An 18111-nucleotide genomic window follows, 5' to 3' on the forward strand; every position below is an offset into this window, starting at 1 on the left:
TGGATAACCATTTAACATAGGATATCAAATAGCACCGGGCTACAGAAAAGAGATAGAAATAAAAAAAAATAAAAATAAACAGGGCATCAGAATTTGGGAAAACTGCATGATAGAACAGGTTCCTCCCTGTGTTGCAATTCTATGTTATTTTAAATTTCATCAAGAAAAATATGTAGGGCCCTGACATACTGCTCATGCCACAACAAAAGCACATCTGGATATACATATACACAAAGTGGTGTTGAAAAAACAGGGGCCAGGGATCATCTGTTATCACACACCAAGTTGGATGTAACAGTCAACTTCTTCAGCATTATTTACAATAAACTGACTATGCTTACAAATAACTACAAACTTAATTTGCAAGCAAAGCAGTATAACCCACACACCCTCTCCCATCAAGGGACTCTCCCATTTTGTATGGCCCTTTCCCATGCAGACAGTGGAGGCCTGTCTTCAGCCTCATCTTCCCCTCATGGATGAGGATTAGTATCCTCTTCAGCCCAAAAGGAACCAGAGTGATCTTGTCCAGGGGGGCAGAAAGCATGGAATGTTCTCTCTTCGGTGGTCAAAAGAAGCATGCTGAGAAAATAAAGGGGGGGGGTGAGAGTGGTAAAATTAAATGCTTGGCTAGAATTCTTTCATTAGATAATCTATGCTGAGGAAGACAGAATGTTGATTGTACCTGAGAACCATCCATCTAGCTCAGTCATATACAGATCCTAGTAGACACTGGTTTTACAAAGCAATGAGTTCTACATGTGTAACTTCCTTAACTTGATAATACTTCATGTCTGCATTTCAAGTAGAGACTATATTTCTAGTGTGTTTCCCTTATGAAGAAGAGGCTCAAAATCCTTCTAAATGCAAAATAATAAAAGCTATAGAATATCTCAACTTTTAATACTGATTCTCTCTTTGCCTGTAAACCCAAGAGTGGAACTTTACTAAATGATAATGTTCTGTAATGGGGCCCATGACATTATTCTAAAGCTCCATAAAATTTTCTGAGGATTCCAGGGCAGGTATTTTTAAATCAAGGTTTCCAGATGATTGAGAAGCACCTACAGGTGACATTGCTGATTGCTGATATGATGCTGCCAATACTTGTTGTGACACCACTGATGCTTGACATGATGTTGCTGATGCTTGACATGGTGGTGCAGATGCTTGATGTGACACTGCCAATGATTGACATCGAGGTGCAGATACTTGATGGGTCACTACAGATGCTTGACATAACAGTCCAGATGCCTGATATGAAGCTGCCAATACTTGACATAACTGTGCAGATGGTTGAATTTTTGATGCATACGTTTGGCTTAATGGTGCATATGCTTCACTTATTGGTGCAGAAACTTGACATATTGGTACATATTCTTGATGTATCAGTACAGGTACTTGACATGATGGTGCAGATGCTGAACATGATGGTAAAGATGCTGGACATGACACTAATGATGCTTGACATGATGGTAATGTTGCTTGACATGAGGCTGCCAATGTTTGATGTGATGCAGTCATTTCCTGGCATGATCTTGATGAATGATGCAGAAGTGGAGGGGCACAATCAATAGGATCCTCCCAACATCTGTAAGAGAAGAAATTTGGAGCAGTGACATAAGTCAAAGTATGATGGCTCATGAGAAATTCTCCATGCTACATATAACCTGACCCACATTTATATATTATTAGCTCTTCACAGCATGTAACAGAAATCTTACATCTATATCCCTGGTTTTCATAGCCAGTGCCTTCATTCCAAAATGTTAAAGAACAGACATGAAACTGGGGAATTACTCAGCTGTGGTCAATAAAGACTCTCTACAAACACCCTGTACAGAGACTCTGAACTTGAGCAATGAAGCCAACTAATTTCAAGGCTTAGATTTGAAGTCTCTCACTTTGAGGCTGTCTTATCTAGGCTTTCTGTGTGAAAGATCCTCCATTCTATTAATAGGTACTCAGATAGGCACCACTAGGCAGGAACAAGGGAAAAGGTGATGGCCTCCACCCTTCTTCCCAATCTATCTCTCACCTATGTGTCTCATTTTGTGAATGCTGAGAATTGTCATTTCCAAAAAATTCCATGGTGGGTGACCCCAAGTCATCAATAACAGTCACCACCTGTACAAACACAACAGGGTTATTGTAAAAAAGATACAGGTATACCATACATCCCCGTCTTACATTTCATGCTCAGTCTATCCCAGTACCTGTTCTCGTGAACGATGCACACAAGATCCTTGTCCTTGCCCGGTTTGATGCTGCCCTGGTCGTTCATATTTTAAGTTTTGAAGCATTTCAATACATTGGGCAAATTCATATTCACATTGTTCTTGTTCTCTATCCTACAGGTTTTGATGCATCAAAAAATAAACATAAAAGTAATTCAATGTCTGAAAAAAACACCCCCTCCCAAGAAATGAACTTAACATTCAAATGAATTAAGAACAATAAAAGTCTGGTCTCTGTACATATGAGGCTATAGGAACTACTGACTGCTTTGCTAGCACAGTATTCAGGGACATGCCCCTGGGTTACAGACTTCTAAAAATCCAGAACACCCACACAAACATGTTTATATCATCTAGCCTATATTCATGTCTACCTTGCACAAATAATTTTCACTTTCTGGGACCACTGAATTGCAACATATTGAGTAGGCTAAGCTTAGTAAAGGAAGCAACCCTACATTTTTTGAAAATGAAATGTCCTTTCAGTTATAAAAGTAAACTGAATTTCTGTACCTCCTCTTCAATATCTGGGTAAGAATGTTTTTCATCATGGAAGGATCTACTTATATTCAAATCATAGACCTCTGTCATCAACACTCGTGGCCCACAGAGTTGAGCAAACTTTTCCCCAATAAGTGGACGCTGGTATTGATATGTTCTCCTTGGCTGCATTTGTAAGTAAACAAAGTATCAAAGATCTGCTGTTAGTCTATGCTTTTTCTTATTGTAAGAAACACAGTGAACATGGAGAGCGATTGCTTAACCAAGCCCTGAAGAAACCCCAGACATATAGATGTTCCTCTGGGCCCTGCTAAGACCTGCCTGGGCCACCACCTCCTATACATAACCAGACTGCAGACCCATTACTCATTATTATAAGAAATAAAAAATCATATCTACACTGAGAATTTAATTGTGTACTAATTCAAAAATTAAAAAACCCAAAACATTTTAGTTTAAAAACTTTTTAAAAAGGATAAATGTATTCACATAAATTTTCTTCTAAATAGTTCAATGAAATTTCATGATACTCCAAAAAAAATCCCTGCAAGGCAAGAAGGCCTTTTCAAAATCAAAGATGCCAAGACTCAGGAATTTGCCATTGTCACATTGCTGGGGCTAAACTGAAACAACCATCTTTTAGGTTTTATTCTATGAATATTGTCTGGGGAATTGGGGGTAGAGTATCTGCATTTTGGATCTGTAAGAGATACAAAGAATTCTGCCTAACTGACAGAAACTCACTCCCTTGCTTGATCATCCTGTATATTTAAGAATCCAGCCTTTTAGAAAATCATTATCCAAATACATGTTTATATCCACAATCAAGGATAGAAGAAATGAAGGCCAGCAGAAGAAAAGAATCTAGCTTATGCTGCTGTTTGCTGAGAAGGTTGGGATAAAGTCTTCAAAAGAGCTGCCCTCTCTTGAGATTTGCCCACACATGAGGAAAATCTGGACCAGTAGAAATCCAGTATTTTCATAGCAGCTCAACTTACTTCAACTATTCTCTGAAGCACAAAACATTCTTGTATATTTGAAAAGCTAGTAGATTAGAAACTATAAAGTTAACCTGGGTAAAGTGAATTTAAGCTCGACAGTGTTAGAGGAGCAAAAAATGCATTTTGAAAAACTTTCAGATGTACCTCAGCATTATGGACCTGCAAATCTGTGTGTACTGTGGGTTCTACCACAGCTTCTGGGTGCACAACCTGTAATGCTGTGGTTGGAATAGATGGGGCAGCCTCAGGTGCCTTCTGATGTCCTTGTTCTTGACCCACAATGACTTCTTGGAACTTAGGGTCTTTCTTGTCTTCAGAATCTTCATCATCTGAAGAAGCATCATTACATGCAAAATATTCATCAATTACATGTTCCTTAGGTTTGGATATCTTTGCCTCTACCAAGGGTTTCTTCACATCCTCTTCAGTGCATTCTCCTTGTTCTGGAGAGGCCTGTTCATCTCGGCTGTCATTTAGGTGGAACTCTGGACCTACTTCTAATTCTCTGTCTTGGGGCTCTAGCATATATTTTGGATCTATCACATACCCCTGTCCAGATGTAGGGGCTAGGGAAAAAAGCACAGAGTAGATTGTGACAAAACAGTAAAACGTGCCATAAAAAGGAAAAATCAAGTGAATAATAAGAATTCTATTGAATTCTTCCTATTGGAAGAGCGAGAATCTGCACATATCTCATTGGGATTTCTAGAATGTACAAGACTGGGGATTGATTGAATCTGTGAAGAGATATTTAACTTTATTGCTCTGAAATCTTCATCTCCAAAGGTTTACAGAAAACAAGCAAAGTTAGACTGGACATCTGTGATTTCACACCATTATAAACTGAGCATGGTCTTTATTTTAAACCTTGCTATGACTTTGAAGTTCATGCCATTTCTTTAGACCACATCCAAATAGTTAATTGTACTTACATGATACTGGTGTTGTTGATGAAATATCTGTAGATGAAGAACTTGTGCTTGTCCTCATGCCAGCGCTTATGCTTGTGGCTGCATTTAAGTCTGGGGTTATGCTTGAGTGAGAGGGTGTCCAGAGCTGAACTAATTCAAATGGCATTCGCTGAGTGGCTACTTGAACTTCTACAATCTCAACCTGAATTTCCAACAGAAGATAACACATTTCACTTACAAGATAGAATAAGACAGGCATCCTAGGAAAAACAGGGAGACCTGTCACAAACCTTAGACATACCTCAAAATATACTTCAGTAATTGAAGAATGACACAAAATCTTCACACACACACACACACACACACACACACACACACACACACACACACACACACCTATACATCCTTAAAAATATTGTTGGGGTACTAAGCCTCAAAGAGGAACTGGCCACTGATGGGTTTTCTCAGAGTTCCTACACATGTAAGGTAGGCTTCAAACACAATAAATGCCAAGTGTGAGATAATGTTTTAGGCAGTTTAAATGGAAAATATCAGTAAGAGTATTTTGGCTGTAGGAAATAAATGAATTGTACACTAGAATTTCTAGGGTTAATGCTATAGTGCAAGTTAGGAGAATAAAAGAATAAAAGAATCAAACGATGTCAGTTTTCCCTAAGCCTGCTTATGTTTTAGTCAAATGTTATTTTAAAACATTTGTAGATGCTCAACTTAGCGTCAGGATAAGCACAAGGACTACTGTAAGCATGGCAGTTACTTACGGTAAGGAAAAAAAATAACAGAAACTGTCATGCTCATAAGATACTTATTGAAATGAAAGACTTTCTATATTGATAACACACATTAACTAAATAATAACATAACAAGAATAAAGGCCCCAATGGTTCTCTGGGTGACTGCCAATGTACATACTTCTGTTCCTGCTTCAGGACACTCCTCCACATTCACAACTTCAGCCTGAGCATCTGTATGCATTTTGTTCCTACGGTGGCGTTTTCAAAGCCTTAATAAAGCCATAAAGAAATCATTATTAATATGTCTTTTATGTATTGGTCAGGAAGCTTCCTCATTGCTGGATAACTTTCATAGTACTGGAAAGGGATTGAGGAAAGAAATTCATCAACAGGCTTACTAGCTGTTAACACTGTGATCAAGGATAATGCCTAGCATGGCAAGACATGCTCATGTTTACAATCATGGCGTTACAATGTTATGGGTGCAACCAACCAATTTCTGACTGGATTGATGGCCACACCACAGGAGAAAATACATAGGAACTGATCTGTGAAGCGTCAGGAAGAGAAGTTGGAGATTATATGACCTAAATACATTGTGTGAAATTCTTAAAGAATGAGTAAAATCATATTAAAATTAACATTGTATAATGATATGTATGCATGGAAATACCATAAGTCAACCCACTACTTTGTTTGTCTAACTTTAAAATGTCCTGTGTCATGGGATTAGAGGTTTGATTCTGTCCAAAAACACTTAGCCAACATAGTTTATGTCCTGGTACTAAATCTTATTTTAGTCTTGCAAAGACAAGAACACAAAAACAAGGTTTATATTTGGGAGGTCAAGCAACAAGAAACCCACCATCAGTACAAAATATGAGAGGTTGATGTATAGTAATATGTCTCTCTTTTAAAAAATAAACAGCTGGGCAGTGGTGGTGCACGAATTTAGTCCCAGCACTTGGGAGGCAGAGGCAAGTGGATTTCTGAGTTCGAGGCCAGCCTGGTCTACAGAATGAGTTCCAGGATAGCCAGATCTACACAGAGAAACCCTGTCTCGAAAAAAAAGAAAAAGAAAAAGAAAAACAAAGAAAGAAAGAAAGAAAGAAAGAAAGAAAGAAAGAAAGAAAGAAAGAAATAAGCAAGATAACCTAACAGTAAATGTGCTAAGTGATATTTATGAGATTCTGATGGCATAAAGAAGAGTTAAAACAGGAAAAGCCAGTTAATGAGTTATTGCAGCCATCTGCATATATTATTTGGGCATGAAATGTACAATTTTTACTCTTACTGGTTTGATTTTCAGTGTGATATTATTTAAACATAAGCATATTCTTTACAATAGTTAACACTTAGAGAAAATTCTAACACAACACACATACATGTGTATGGGTGTACATATATACAACACACATGCTGATTTCTTCTTGAAGGTAGGATCTCACATATCCCTGGCTAGGCTTAAACTCAGTATGTTGTCAAGGAAGACATTAGACTTTTTATTTTGGGGCTGGAGGAATGACTCAGCAGTTAAGAATACTGACTTCTCTTTCAGAGGCCCTAGTTTCAATTCCCAGCTCCCTCAATGGAAGCCTACACCTCTCTGTAACTCCAGTTCCAGAGTATCACACACCCCTTTCCAACTGCTGTTTTTCACTGGAGATATGCAGTGCACAGACATACATGTAGGCAAAATACACAGATAATGATTGTCTTTAAATTGCTCTATGTGCCCCCACCTCTCAACTCAGATATCAAAGGCATATGCTGCTAGGTTTATGCTATGTAAGCCCTCTGTCAACTCACCTACATTCCCTGCCAGTGGAGAAATCCGTTTTTTTTTAAAGTGACAAAACACACATTTCAAACACGTCAATTAAAGCTTTCAATTCAAGGATTTTTGGTCGATTCAGATCATAAGATGATTATAATGATTTTAGTTCCCTTTGCATTTTTAGCCTTTTCATATTTACATATTTCTTTATATGCTGGTGACTTACTCTGGGGAAGCACTAAGATAACTCTCCAACCCCAAGACAGTTTGAGAACATTTTCATAGCTCAGAAAAGGTATTCCACTGTTCTAGCTACCATTCCTCTCTGTCCCCATCCACTCTGCACACAATACCTGGCCAGAGGCAACCTCTAATCCACCTTCTGCCTCTGTTGAGTTCTGTGTTGTGAATTTACAGATGAGCAAAATTCAGTTTGTCTAGGCAGGCTTCACAGCAGGTAGGCTTGGTGGCCAGCAGGCTTTGAACAGAGCCTTCACAGGCTTCTGATTGTAAGCCCTGGGTCTTAAGGGACAACCATACAATACTCAGATTCCTCCTTGTTTTCAATTGAAACCAGTCACTGAAGTTTAAACACTTCACATCATCCTGGACTTTTTGTAAGCCCCGAGCCTTGGCTGCAAAATATTGTTACTTTTTATCCATCTGTTCCCAATCGTGATTTTTTTAAGGTAGTAAGTAACCTGGGACCCCTAGCTCTCCCATGTACTTCAGACATTAATCTATCTTTCACCTTAAATTTACTTGGCTTGGTAGAACTGTCTCAAAGCCAAGCTTGGGTTTTGTTTGAAAGCTTAAGGCAAATTTTTGCCTTTGCATTGTCTTTCAGGCTGTGCATGGTGGCCCACTCATGTAACCCCAGAACATGGGAGGCAGAGGTATGAGAATCTCTGTGAGTTGGAGGCCAGCCTGCTTTATATAGTGAGTTCCTGGAAAGCCAGAAAATCTCTCTCTCTCTCTTCTCTCTCTCTCTCTCTCTCTCTCTCTCTCTCTCTCTCTCTCTCTCTCTCTCTCTCTCTCTCTCTCTGTTTCTCTCTTGCTGTCTAGCTCTTTCTCACTTTCTCTTGCACTCAGGCTTTCTCTCTCCTCGAGCCTCTCTCCCCATTCTCCCTCTCCCTTTCCTTTTCACTTTCCTTCTTTCTCCCTCTTGCCCCTCCCCTTTCCCCTCCTCTCTCCCACACACAAACTGACAAATAATGTGACCTGCACTAGACATCTTTTCACCTGAGAGCAAGTGAATGTTTTGCTCCATTGTCCTGTGAGGATGGAGCAGGATATAAGCCACTGCTGCATCATTAGGGAACAACCTCAGATGTTTATTATGTGCTCTTTTCTGTCACTTTTTTCTAGAACCATTATTGGATTAATCGAGGAAATGATACAACAGACAGTAGTTAAATGATTCCTTCCATACATTAAAATGTACAGATCTGGAAACTGGAAGAGGTATTGGTGGTGGTCTACTCAAACTCACATACAGATGTATGTATGTATGTATGTATGTATGTATGTATGTATGTATATAGGTAGGTAGGTAGGTAGGTAGGTAGGTAGGTTGGTAAGCAGGTAGGTAGTTGCGAGAAAAATAGACAGAAAGGCAAGAAAATTTCTGTAGTTTTAAACATAATTTGAGTATGTTAAAAATTAAAAATTAAAAACCATATATCCCTGTTTGTTCTATTGGAAGACAATAAATTATGTTAAATGATATAGTAGATTCAGAAAAGCTAATTCGTCATTTTAAAATTCTTAATCTTTCTTATTTTGCCTTTATTTACCAAAAAAAAAATCTTGTTTTGGCTCTGCATTATTTACAGCCATGATACCTCTTACCTATGGTGTTGTATAGTACTGTCATCATCGGAATCATCATCTACAGCATTTGTTTGAATGTTAACTGGTTGTGCCTGCAAAAAATTAGCATCATCAGTTGTCACCATTTTAGCATCTCTGAGAATCAAATCTACAGCTTTGTACAGAGAAGAGTTACACCTTCTTCTAACCCCCTAATTGGCATTAAATATACCTATATACTAGAAAAACTTGACATTTCTAACATGCATTATATATTCAAGTTAATCCAAGTGTCACGTCAGTTTGAAAAAGATGCTAGGTTTACAGGTATAAAAACAATTTATGCACATACAGTGGTTTAGTCCAACACTAGTAGATCAAGGAATTTCACTTTGATTCAAGTTCACTGCTTGCTATTTTACACCCTCACACTATAAAGACTCCTCTGACTGCTATCTCTGTTCTCTTTAATTTGTTTTCCAAAATATCAACTGGTATAGAAACAATATCCTAGAGGCACAGGGAGAAAAACTGGAGCAAATCGCAAATAGACTTTCTGGTGCCATGTTGGAGACTAGTGAAATATGGGTGGGACAACAAAATTTGTTTTCTCTTTCTCAGAATAGGAAACAGATCTTGGGGCTGAGTCATCCTGTATATTAGAAGTCTACATTCTTATGGCAGAAGATAAAACTCAGATCCCAGAGGGTTGGTATGAAGAAGAGTGAATGAGGCAATCAAATCAGACAACTTCCTTCAGTCTTCTCCTCTATACAACTTTCCTCACTCTCTTCAATATGGAAAAGTGGTTTGTTCTGAAATTGAATCTAGGAGGGATCTACTATGTCATCACAATAGAAACCTGGTCGACAGCCAAACAGAGCTCTTTATATAGGCTGCTAACACTACCCAGTCTTCAATGTTCTAGTTAGCCCTGTATCCATTCATTCCAAATCCTGGAGTTTCCATCCCCATGACTAAAATCAACCCAGATTCCTACCATTCACATCTGGTTATCTCCATTCTTGTTTCTTTATACTTCATGTTCCACATTCAAAGCAGCCTAGGGATTTCAGTCTAGATCATACTCTGCTTAGCATAAATTCTGTATGTATTACTACAGTGAGCAAAGTTCTGCACAATCTATCACTTTCCTGTCTCCACCATCCCCTTCACTCTTTCCCTTATTTGAGTCACATAAGCAATTTTATTCCTTCAAACTCTCCAAATTGAGGTCAGTGCACTCTCTGTATAGACTGCCTTTGTTAGACTTGGGGGTACCCTATTCAAAACAGAAATCACAAGCTCACTTTCCCATGACACCTTTTATCAGTGCCTTGTCTGTTAGCTGCCTGTTTGTGATTTCTTGGTACTTACTGCAGTATCTAGGACATGAAAAGTATTTCATGTCATTGAAAATACAAACTAAACGATTTTCAATCTAACACATGCATTTTAATAACTAGCTTTTCCTTTGGCCTGTAAAAAGCCTTTACAATCAAGTACCTAAGGTTGTGAGGGAGGGAGGACATGAAAATTCACTTTATAAAACTAATATACAAGTTGTTCTTTCCTTGCTGAATACTAAATGTATGTACACTGATGTCCAGTAGCTGGAAGAGAAAATGCTGTGCCCATCAATAAGAGAGAGATATAGAGCATACTCACTGACTCATCTGGCGTACTTAGAACAGAAATGTTTCCCACAACATAGTACTTTTCCTCCCATAACAGCATTGGAGCAGAAGACCAAATCTTTCTGCTATTAGGACTGAATTTTCCAAAAAATACAAATGACTCTAACGGTGACAGACATAATGGCAATTAAATCAGAAGCAATCCTGGCTAAGAGAGCAGGCAGACAACTTCCACATCACAATGCTGTTTGTCACCTCACTGGAAGTTTTCAAGATTCTGAGCCATGGGCTTATCTTTATCTCCCTTCCCTTCCAGCTAAGATCCCCAGAATCCCCACATGGTCACCACTAATGTATGAGGCATGCATACTGAAAAATCAAAGGTGTGATTTTTGTGCTGATGTCAATCTTTTTCTTTTGATGTATGGATTCTTGAGTTAGTCTCTAAAAGAAATTGTGTGTGTGTGTGTGTGTGTGTGTGTGTGTGTGTGTGTGTGTGTGTGTGTGTATTCATGCATCTGTCCAAGTGATTTTTAATGATATTTCACCTTTAACTTTCAAGAAAGAAATAGGAGAAATATTTTAACACGCATTTGGGTACCTGAAGCAAAAAGTATTATACCTTATCTCTGATTAACTCAGATATTTTAAGGGTCAATTTTAATTTTATATCTTGATTTCTCAGCTTGTACTTCCTTAACCCTCAAAAACTAGGTCCCATACTACGCCTGACATAAATGTTATCTATTGAAAAATTTAGGTGAAATGACTTCTTTCCCCAGGTCAGTGTATAGAGATTTAGAGTTTATATTCTATATATTGACCCTTGATATAATGTTAGAATTCTAGACTCCAGTGAATCTAATTTGTGGTATGGTTTACAAACTAAAAAATCCATCTGTAACTTATTCAAGTTATTCATGGAGCTCCTTTTAAGCTATTCAGTGCATTAAACATTTTTTTGGATTAGGTTTTTAAAATTATTTTGTTTTGTCAAAGGAGACATCCACATCCTCAACCTATATAATCATCCATGTTTCTATATGACCTCACCTTATAAATTTCAGTATTTTTAAATATCTAATGTAGTCAGAAATTGTGAGTGTAGCGGTATCAGGTATTTCACAGTGACAGTAATACAAGAATTAGTATGCTAGCAATCAGGGAATACAGCACTCATGGACATCATGTAAGTATCATCATCTGGGTTGCTTACCATCATAAGAATCCTGTAGGTACAAGATGAATTTCATGTACTCATATATATATATCTCCCTTGGTACATGGTCCTGTAACAATATGTGTCCTGGCCACTCTGACCTACATTTCCTTTTCTTATATAACAGCAAAATTCGATTAGGCTTCCCACTAAAGAGAGCAAGATACAAGTAAAGTTACCTAGTCTGATGGATTATTTCAGACAATAATAGTCTACCTTAGTCAAGACAATATTGTAAAGAACACAACTTTCTTTCCATAAATGCTGGTCCTCAGAAGAGATATCATTCTTATATCCATAAAATAGGCACTAGCTGGAACACAATACACTAGTATTTGTATAACACTACTAAAATTTGAGAAAGGCTGCTGTAATTATGTTTTATTGTAAAGACTAAGACAGGGTGGGATGATTTCTCAATTAATTAATTTTATTGACTCTTTTAGAATTTCATATATGCATGTGATATATTTTGATCATGTTCCCATTCCCTCCAACTTAGCTCAGATCCAGTTCCACATATCGACTCAGTCCTTCCTAAATTTGTGTTCCCCAAAATCCACAATTCCAATGTGTACTACCCATATCCTTCCACTAGAGCAACAGTTCTCAGCCCTTTGGGGGTAGAACAACTCTTTCATAGGAGTCACCTAAGACCATGTACATATCAGATATTTACATTACCATTCAAAACAGTAGCCAAAGTACAGTTATGAGGTAGCAATGAAAATAAATTTATGGTGGGGGGTTACCACAGCATGAGAGACTGTATTAAAAGGTCTCAGCATTAGGAAGGTTGAGAACCACTACTAGGGGCTACATCCTTAGAGGTACCCCACTCTTCCTCCCACAGCATCCATCAGCTCTCTTGAGCCCTTCCACAGCTTATGAGGGCTTGTCATCTGACAGTATTGTCCTATTGAGCTCCTCCATAAGTCTCTAGAGGAAATAATTTTTAGTGTGAGAAATGTACTATTTGAAATTATAGGCTATTAACTTAAATAGATATATTATCAGCAACTACACTGATTTTTTTTCAAAAACTACTAAGGTGTAAGAGAGCAAGGAATTGTTCAGCTAAGTATTACTTTTCACACACAATTCAAAAATTAAATTAAAAAAGAAAACAAAACCATGTATGCATACCTATATTTGCCAATGGAAGATTTAGAATGATCTTCTCAGATATGTCATCCTTTTGTTCATCATCAACAAGATTTAATAGGCTCATCCCAATTATATCTTCCTAGGGAGCAGGAGAAAGAACAGATTTTGCTTTCAATACTAATACCATTAGTCTGCCCTGTATCCTTGCCATAGGTGTTTAGTGCTGCCCATGCCATTTATACCTATAGGTGCAGTGCTTCAGGCAGTTTGCATTACCCTCTAGTGATTACTCCACATTACAATCCATTCTGTCCACAGTTTTCCTGTGCATTATCTCCCTCAAGTAGTTGGATTCTTCCCTACCCATCTCATAGACCTCAGATGCTGTAATCCTCACCCTGTCTTGTTTCCCTCTTTGCTATGAGCCTGGAAAAAATTCTCAGCTCCTCACCCATAACTTTGTCTCCAGTCTTGAACCAAGCAAGTGAATCTGGATGGAAAACCCCACACAACTGTGCCACACAACCGTGCCAGTAAACTGTGCCACACAACCATGCCACAGAACCATGCCACACAACCGTGCCACACAACCAGTGACTATACAACTCTGCCAGAAAGCCTTTCCCCTGACTCTGCACTTTTTCACTCTTCAATGTGAATCCTTTCTTGTTTGCACCTTCCTCATACTTTCAAGTCCCATGCCCTCTCTACATTTTAATTTATCCTTGTTTATTTTGATGGAAAAAGTTCAACTCTTCCCCCTGTACCATAAAGGGACACTTATCTTTTCAATAAAAATATTTTCATTGGTCCATATATAAAATGGAATGCCCTGAGTCCAAGAACAACCTGAGGCTACATAAGGAGTTTTGGGGCGGGCTGAACTATAGAATGCTACCTTATCTTGCCAAGAAAGAAAGGAAAAAAGAATGAAAAAAAAGAAAGAAAGCCATAGTGAAACCCAATTATTTTGTGTGTTAATTTTTTAAAGGAGTTTGACAAAAGTTAAAAATTAAAAATTCAACAAATTTGATGTGAAATATAAAGAACCAAGGGGTGTTACCTATTCTTCCATTGGAAGAGAGGTGGCATCATTACTATAGAATCATTGGGTTGGAGACCAGCTCAGTAGGTGTATGCTCACCTGATATCGACAAGGCCTTTCTTTAAATCAGGAATGAAAGCACAAGCACTCAGTCATTACAAAAGAAGTCAGGCATTAACCCTGCTCAGTGCCATTTTCTGAGACTCTTAACAAGAAGCATGTTTTATTTTTCTGACAGACATTTCATCTTAGACACACATGAGAGGATTGGATAGGGTGAGGGAAGAGTAAGAACTTTTGCCGGAATCCCAGCATGTTTTTATTGACTAAACACTGAAACTAGTAGAAAAGATGATGTCACAGAGTCATAGCTGAACACCAATGACTTATATGAGCATAAAATGAAATAACTTATGAACAACAATCCAGAATGACCAATTTCCCCAAAAGCTGCACGTACTTACTGGAAGATAGCCAAGAAGAGGTGTCACATTCTGAGATACAAAAACAACTTTTCCTGCTATGTTCAGTACAATTGAAATATTTTCAAATGACTAATAAAGACAGAATAATAACATAATTAAATAGTGGAACAATAATAAAATGATAGCTTTATTTCTGAGTGTATAAATTATTAGAATAGAACACAGAAAATGTATTGCATTTCTTACATATCTATAAAGTAGGCACATCTTTAATTAAAATTCTATTATTCTGCCTCCTACACAGAATCTACTTCACCTTAAGCATGAGATATTTATCAATGATGTGCCACTTGGACAAACATACTTCAGTGTACCCAAAATCAATAACTAAACTTTCCATCTCACACTAGAAATATTCATTTCTTAGTGTAGATGGTCACACTTTAAATATGTTAAGTATTTGAATGCTAAACGTTTTTAAAGACACATTCATTTATACTTAGCCTAGTGTTCAACTTAAAAATATAGTTAGTGCTATCAATTTTCTAATGTATAATGGTGTGAAGTCAGGTTTCCCAGAAGGTGACATTTAGAGCATGTGAAATACCAAAATGTTGTCCAGAAAAAGGAGATGTGGATACCTGTGTGCCTGCCTCAGTATCACCTCTAAGAAGAGGACAAATAAAGCGGGCTCTCCTAGGAATTACTGCTAATGCAATGTACTCATTCATTTAAATTTAGAGTTGTGATCCAGATACTGCTTGTGTGATCCTCAATTCCAATATTTATTTTAAAGCAGTACTTCCTTAACCTATTCTGCAATAAAATGATTATTTTAAGAAACAAGCTCATAGAATTCATACAAGTAGATAGTTGCAAGTAACAGTACCTCATTGTAAACACAAAATGGCAATAAGTCCTTAGAAAGAAGCAATATTGGTGATAAATCTCTGATAAAGTGAATTGTACAATAAAAAAGCACAAACGTTTTAAAATATTTTTATTTTGTGTGTATGAGCGGATTTCCCAGCATATGTGTCTGTGTACCATGTGTGTACCTGGTACCCATACAGGCCAGAAGAAGGCATCACATCCTCTGTAGCTGGAACTACAGACCATTGTGTGCTTCAGTGTGAGTGCAGAGAATTAAACCTACCTCCTCTGCAAGAGCAGCCAGTACTCCTATGTGATCATGAATATCTTCATACCATAATCATTAGTGAAACAAAAAATTAGTTTCAAATATTCTCTTATTACCTGTTGTGTTTTGGAACTGGTTTGAGTTTATCCTCACTCAAATGTTCATGCAAGAGAAGATATTTGTAGCACATAAATAGCAACTGACCACCTCCTAGAATCATTGTGTTAATCAAAAATTGTATGCTACTTTTGCTGAGTATTGAATTAAGGATTACCCACATGTTAGACAAGTGCTATTATTGAGCTAACATCCCCCAGCTCAATTGAAAAACAAAAATGTCAACTTTTTTTCATGAGTCAAAATATGAAAACAATGTGTCCCTGTTTCCACAGGCACTAAAATTATTTTTTTCCCATTTTTGTGCTTAAAAACAGCTGTGATCATACTTGCAACATATTTGTGCCATAAAAAATCTTCTCTAAGAAAAGGTTTTCCAGGGAAGTTTCTAACACCAGACAAAAGCTAAAAGGTTGTAGAAGAGTGACTCTCACAGTTTCACAGCAGACGGCCTGCACTTTTGTCTACAACCATCTCTGCAGTTGATAGTCAGCTTCTGGAATAGTTTAAATGTGCATTTGGTTTCATAAAAGTATTGACAGATTTCAAATGAGATATTCTGAAGCCTCTTCACAACACAGATTTCAACAGATGATACCTACCTACCTACCTTGTGTTTTTAAATAAAAGTGCTTGAAAGGATAAAAGATGCCTGCACATGGTTTAGGTTTCCATCTAAGAGTGTGTATTGTTATAATATTTGCTTTGTTATTGTTTGAAAACTTGTTCTTTCCAGCTGTGCTTTGAAACGTGATGTAGTGCATCTTGCATTCTAGGTGATCGACATGTAAATGTAAACAACAAATTAAAAGACCCTTACCTGAAGTTCCGTCTTATGGTATTCTTCATAGGTATTAAAAACAGGAACTGTGTTTTGTTCATAATTTGTTTGTACATTGAACATTCCTTTGCATAAAAGAAATGACAGGTGTTAAATTAAGATAACTATTGATATTAGAATTCTCAGCTTATAATTTAGAGAAATACTTTGTTAGTTTGGTAGGGGGTGCTTATGTGTTCCATTACTCATGTGTAGAGATTCAAAGACAACTTTGGGGGGTTGAATCTCTCCTTCCATCTTTATGTGAGCTCTGTGAAAGTGATGAGAACAAGGTGTGTGTAGAACTCATGAAGTAGGGTGCTAGCAGCTATAGGCATTTTGAAGAGGGTTGAAGAAGAAATGCATTGTAAGGGAGTGGGCACAGCCTAAAAAATATATTTGGAAAGTTTAGCCACAAAGAGTGCATAGAATCAGGGAAATGGACCTAAGTCAAACCTCTTTGAGAAATCAGAGAGGCAATAGCAGGCTGTTCTCTGGGTCTCTTTCTAGATGATCCATATCCAAGTCTATTCATCAGTTTCTGAAGTCTCTTCAGCAAATTGCAAAGATCTTCATGGGTTATCCTCTGGCAAGGATTAGAGGCACCACTAATTTACAGAGAAATAAACATGAGCTTTATGTATGGGAAAGCTGAGGCTAATTACTGATATAGTGCCCCAAAAGAGGACTAAGACGACAGAAAGACAGATATTTTTCATTCATATAACATCCAAGGTCTTCATTATACACTATAACTTCTGTGGCAGAATATGTCAGAAAATGGCCTTAATCCCAGTACTCCGGTGAGATGGCAGAAGTATTGTGGATTTGATGCAAGTCTTGGGCTAAATATCATGAGCTAGTTTCCAAAATAAATGATAAATGAACAAGCAAACAAATAAGATCTATTTCTATTAAAACAATAACATGAAAGTCAATGTTCCCACCCTTTGGCTGTGAGGCTGTTAAAAGTAAAAACCAATCCATTTCCATGTCTTCCCAGTACAGCCTAATACAATGTCTGGCACTGTTGTTTAGCAATCACTTAAGTTAAACCTGAATTAGCTTGAGTGAAATGGCAAGACTTAGCTTCCCTTCTGTTCTCACCTGCTTTAACAGTAATTCTTACCAGGTCTTACAATGAAACTGGGGGAAGAGAAAACCCACAGAAGAGACCAAAATACCCTCAACTTCCCTGACAAAGTTTGTCTACATCTGAAATAACAACAGAGGTCAGAACACAAAGCTTTGCCAATTGTATTACAAATTCTTACCTCCTCATTTTTTGTGTATTCCTCTCCATTTTTTTCAGTCGGTTAGAGGTGGATTCTAAAACCAAATAAGACCATTCTTTTACTAAGTAAACATCTTTCTACAATCTATAGCATCTCCTTGCTGTAGCTGTCTTATGTCTATCTTGCTCTATGCCTGATAATCATCTATGTCTTTGTTTGCATGTATCCTGTTGTTATCTTGAGTCTATCTCCCATCAAAGGATCTCCTACACTGCAGCTATTCTGAGTCTATCTTCCATTTATGGATCATCTATACCCCAGCTATCATGTGCCCTTGTTCCATCTATGAATCATCTATGTTCTAGATAGCCTGT

At 37.5% G+C, this 18111-nt stretch overlaps 1 protein-coding gene across 1 annotated transcript; it reads right to left on the minus strand.

Moving 5' to 3' along the window:
• Nucleotides 1–685: 685 nt before the first annotated feature.
• Nucleotides 686–17805, minus strand: LOC117695956 (uncharacterized). The gene is given in 16 exon segments (XM_076706148.1): nucleotides 686–1591; nucleotides 2039–2127; nucleotides 2217–2351; nucleotides 2751–2903; nucleotides 3884–4305; nucleotides 4672–4852; nucleotides 5581–5671; nucleotides 9031–9104; nucleotides 10660–10790; nucleotides 11845–11896; nucleotides 11899–11996; nucleotides 12994–13093; nucleotides 14464–14553; nucleotides 16503–16588; nucleotides 16959–17110; nucleotides 17777–17805. Coding segments are annotated over 16 exon segments (2487 nt in total). The 3' UTR covers nucleotides 686–987.
• Nucleotides 17806–18111: the final 306 nt, after the last annotated feature.

Source organism: Arvicanthis niloticus (genome assembly GCF_011762505.2).
Source record: "Arvicanthis niloticus isolate mArvNil1 chromosome Y unlocalized genomic scaffold, mArvNil1.pat.X SUPER_Y_unloc_1, whole genome shotgun sequence".
NCBI lineage: Eukaryota > Metazoa > Chordata > Mammalia > Rodentia > Muridae > Arvicanthis > Arvicanthis niloticus.